The 4,709-nt window shown below is 31.3% G+C and overlaps 1 protein-coding gene across 1 annotated transcript; it reads left to right on the top strand.

The window, feature by feature from the left end:
* Positions 1–271: 271 nt before the first annotated feature.
* Positions 272–3,974, top strand: HELRODRAFT_193627 (hypothetical protein; the record flags this gene model as incomplete). The annotated part of the gene is made up of 5 exons (XM_009028458.1): positions 272–401; positions 1,586–1,828; positions 2,007–2,141; positions 2,343–2,625; positions 2,750–3,974. The coding sequence occupies 5 exons, from the start codon at positions 272–274 to the stop codon at positions 3,111–3,113; spliced, it is 1,155 nt and encodes a 384-aa protein (XP_009026706.1). The 3' UTR covers positions 3,114–3,974.
* Between the last annotated feature and the right edge of the window lie 735 nt (positions 3,975–4,709).

The following is a 4,709-nucleotide window of genomic DNA, read 5'->3' as shown; positions in this document are numbered from 1 at the left end:
AAGAAGATTTGTGATTTTCATAGTTAACGAACATACAGCTGGCGTTCTTGCCAATAAATTTCAGAAAACATAAAAATGTCAAGCGTTTGTGAGTTTTTTTTATAATTTTATAAATTTCCATAATATTTTTAGTATAATACTAGTCTAATAATAGTATTTATAGTAACAGTAACATCACGAATACTTAAATTGACATATTATCAATACAAAACGATTTATTGATATTTATATAATGCATAATTTAACTAACCAAATTCAAACAAACATAGAAATGAGAATGTCTGATCTGAATATTCTTCAGTCAAACTCAAACTCCAATAAGCAAGTTTTCAAAAGAAAAGAACGCATCCGTTCATGCGCGAGAAAGAACTCTTATTTGATGAACAGTAAACCGCCCATCGGTCTCTACTTAGTCTTACGCGCGCAATAAAACAATATTGTCATGTGGTTATCGTTATTGTTATTATTATTATTATTATTGCTATTAATATTATTATTGCTATTATTATTTGCAGTAGTAGTAATAGAAGTTGCCAAAATAAACAAAGAAGCTACAGCAATGATAGTATTAGTATTAGCAGTAAAAATAGTAACAGTAGTAGTTAGTAGTAGGAGTAGTAGTTAGTAGTAGTAGTAGTAGTAATAGTAATAGAGTAGTAGTAGTAGTAGTAGTAGTAGTAGTAGTAGTAGTAGTAGTAGTAGTAGTAGTAGTAGCAGTAGTAGTAGTAGTAGTAGTAGTAACATTAACAATGTTATAGTCATTTACTTGACAACAACAACAAACCCAACAACAAAAAAACAACAACATCAACTACAACCACCCCAACAACAACTATACAAACAGCAAAAACAACAAAACATCAACTACAACAACAGCAACAACAACAGCGTACCATTCATCACAGCTATTTAAAGGTAGCAAGCAGGTAACAAGCGAACGAACCTGAGAGAGAAACACAATTTAAACGTGATTATGAATTGAAGTTTTGCATGTACATACAATACAGTGCAGTATAGAGAGCCTTCTTACTATAGCTACGACTACTGCCTATGCTTTTTTTCGTCAAAATTAACATTGCAGATTTTTTCAATGGCAATATCGCCTAGATTCTATATCATTTTGATCGTAAGTATGTAGGTGGTTATGTGGTTATATCATTTTTTAAATAAATTTTTCATGAGTTTATTGTTTGAATTGAAAAAAATATATTTATTTTTATTGTAGCAAATAAACGTGGTTTAATTGGATGTATTTTTTTTTTTTTTTAAGGTTTTCTACGCTTCTATCGGTTAGTCTTATATTAATTGTGATGTGTTGATTGATTTTATGATAAGCAAGTTTTTTAATTTTATTGTATATTTTATTAATTTCATTTTTGATTTGAATGAAAAGAAACAAATTAAAGTTATCAATAATGATTGATGTATTGTTTTGTTTGATATCTATTTAATTCGTCTCATATTTCTAATAAATAGCTTGAAAGTAATTAATATTCACAGTAGGAATGTACATAGTAAACGTTTGTATCTATAGTTGACGATACTTGACTAAATTTGAAACCAACATTTTTCAAATGAAAATCAGCCGACGTTGAAGTTGATGGAGCCAAGAAAACGACTTCAACAACGCCGGCGATCCCATTGAAAAAAACGCTGTGGGAGTTGACATCTAGTACGACTATTTATTCGGGTTTCATTTTGTTGAACAATATCACAACAGCAGCAACATTCAACAACATTTCTGTTGAAAACTGGTTGGAGAGAATTATTTTTGAACCCTGCAACATCTCAGTTGTGTATAAAAATGTTATCAGCGGGAAGAACAATGGTGGGTTTTTTGCTGTTGGCTTGCAATGACTGATCTCTGTGTGTGTGTCAAATATCCAAAATGTTTATATTATGTATACATATTTTTTTTTACTTGCTACAATATTTTAAAATCAAATTAATTTTTGCTCAAAAACAAATTTTTTTTAAATGAAATTTTTTTCCTCTAAAATTAACAGATAAGAAATTACTGTTACTTTACATTGCTGTATGTTACAGCAGAAATTTGACGACCTACTTTAACAACAGTCGAGATATAAAGGTCTCCAGATTGGATGGGTATGTAGTTGATCATGCCCTGCTCTGGCTGACAGGTACCAAGAATTGTTTTGCGAAATAGTTTATAGATGTAAATTATTTCATAGTGATTTTTAAATATTCATAATTTAGAAAGTAGTTAAAAAATAAATTCAATAATTGCAGCTTCATGAAAAAAATTCCATCTTTTATAACAAGAACATTACAAAACTCTATAAACATGTTAAGAACGTGAATAAATTAATGTCCGTAAACAGCTGAGGGCAGCCAGTGCAATGAGACAAAATGTTTTCCAGACGAGAAATGCATGCTGCTGGAAAACATCACATTATCCTGCATCAGTTGCAACACACTCGACAACAGCAGCTTCAGCAGCAGCAGCTTCAGTTTCAACGCAAGCCACAGCAATAATGACAGCTATGAATACGACGCCTTCTACAAATGCGTTCCTCCATACAGTGGCGTGGGTCCGGACAAGCGGCATGCCCTCTGGGCTCTGCTGGCCGTTCCTCTGGCTGTTCTCGGTGGATGCTGCAAAAAGTAATTTTCTAAATAATTGTTCTCTGAAAATAAAAAATTTAAATTCTACAAAAAATTTGTTACATCAATTCTGAATAAAAAGAAATTATACATCTATTAAATCTATTTCATCAACACCATACAGAAACCAGTCTTTCAGACGCTCAGTAACAAGACACAACACGTTCAGAAAATTTGGAACTAGAAATACATACAAGGTAACAAACAGATCACCGAAGAAATGCAAGCAACCTGAAGAGCCGCCAAAAGAAGTGCCAAAAGACCCCACCGCACCACCACCCTATCAACCAGAAACACAACTGGCTCTCGTTATTCCTCCTAACAAAGCTCAAGAAGAAGAAGAACGGAGGGTGATGGAGGAGTATGAGCTCAACCACCCAAACAGCACTGGTAGAAACAAGACCAACTACGGAACTAATGATGATCTGATGGAACAAATCAGACGCGTTGGTGGCGAGATTGATAAACTCAAAGAAATGAAATATTAATTTATTGGTATGCGATTATAACCACGGACTCAAAAATATATTAGTTAATTAGCTTTTTAGATAAACTGTGGATTCAAAGTGTAACTTAAATGTCAAGATCAGGTTCTTAATTTCATTCAATTCCATTTAAACTTCCTTTACAACAACTATCATTAGTTCATATATATTTTAGTCTTTCATTTTGCCAATATAACATCATCTCATGATCGTCATTTTTTAGTTTTATTTTAACCGATTATGTGACACCTTATTAGAGGTTTTTTGCTGTTTTTTCGCGTTATATCCATTGTAAATTTTTTAGAAATATTTTTTTAGAGTTATATATTTAATTTTTTTCAATTTGTAACATGACTTTTTCAGTCGTACTATGTTCACTCCAGCTTTTATTATTTATTTTTTAATTTATTTATTAGTAAAACCCATAAAACCTATACCATACTAAAAAAAAACCTATACTATCAAGATAACATTTAAGATTTTTTTGAAACAAAATAGAAGTATGTCGTGAAATGCCACAAGTAACTTGGAAATTTTTCATTCGTTAAATATTGATAGCAAAGGATTTCTGCTTTTCTTCAACGTATTCTTTATATTCGTCTACAGCATGAGCATGTTCATCTAAATTTTCAAAATTTACTTCAAAACTAAGTTTCAAACTTGCGTACACTGATATTTCAATTTAGAAATTAACTTGTCTTGTTAACTAAGGCGAAAAAATTAATTAAATGTTTTTCCCTTTTTCTCCAGATATATAACGATGCTTACATGTATATTTTTATATTTTCACCGTACTTCTTTGACCAAAACAATTTTTACCATTCAATATATTTCTTAAAAATTTATTATTAATAATCCATTTTTCAGAAAAATTCAAACAAATTAAGCATTTCAACATTTTTTTAACATTTTTTAATTTCTTTAGACAGTTTATAGTAATAAAAGTCATTAAATACTTGCCAGGACATGCGTTGAAATAAAATTAACAAAACTTTCACGACAACTTCAAACTGGACAAGCAGCATCTAGAGTATGATTAACAAACGATATTATTAATTTAATATTCAACTAAAATATTCATTAAGGGCGAAAGTGCATAAAATTATCATTGAGTAATCCACAAAAGTTTTGAGTAAAGTTCCCAAAATGATGAATGATGAATTAACAATAATATCGGTAGTAGTAGTTACACGAACAAAATATTTTCCAACGAATAATGATGACTAAGATGGAGACAGATGAGGACAAAGGTGATGATGACGGCGATGGTGATGATGAGTATGCAGTTGCTGAAGCAGCAATGATAGCAGCAGAAGTAACAGCGGCAATAGCAGCAGTAGTACCAGCAGTAGCAGTAGTTGTAGCAGTAGCAATAGTAGTAGGACACCCATATTAATTGAATTATCCAACACAAAAACAATACCGCAATTATAAAGGATATTGCAGTGTAACGGCCGTATTATATGCCGTATAAACCAAAATAACATTGTACTACAAACGCCAGCAATAAAGACAAAAACGGTACTGTGAGGTACCTTTAGGTATTTTTAAGTACCATCATGTACCGATAAATGCCAGTAAGTAGCTCTACTACAGTCA

Source organism: Helobdella robusta, assembly GCF_000326865.2.
Source record: "Helobdella robusta unplaced genomic scaffold HELROscaffold_55, whole genome shotgun sequence".
NCBI classification, from domain to species: domain Eukaryota; kingdom Metazoa; phylum Annelida; class Clitellata; order Rhynchobdellida; family Glossiphoniidae; genus Helobdella; species Helobdella robusta.
Note: the sequence above shows the minus strand (reverse complement) of the source record. Positions and strands in the feature narration are given on the sequence as shown.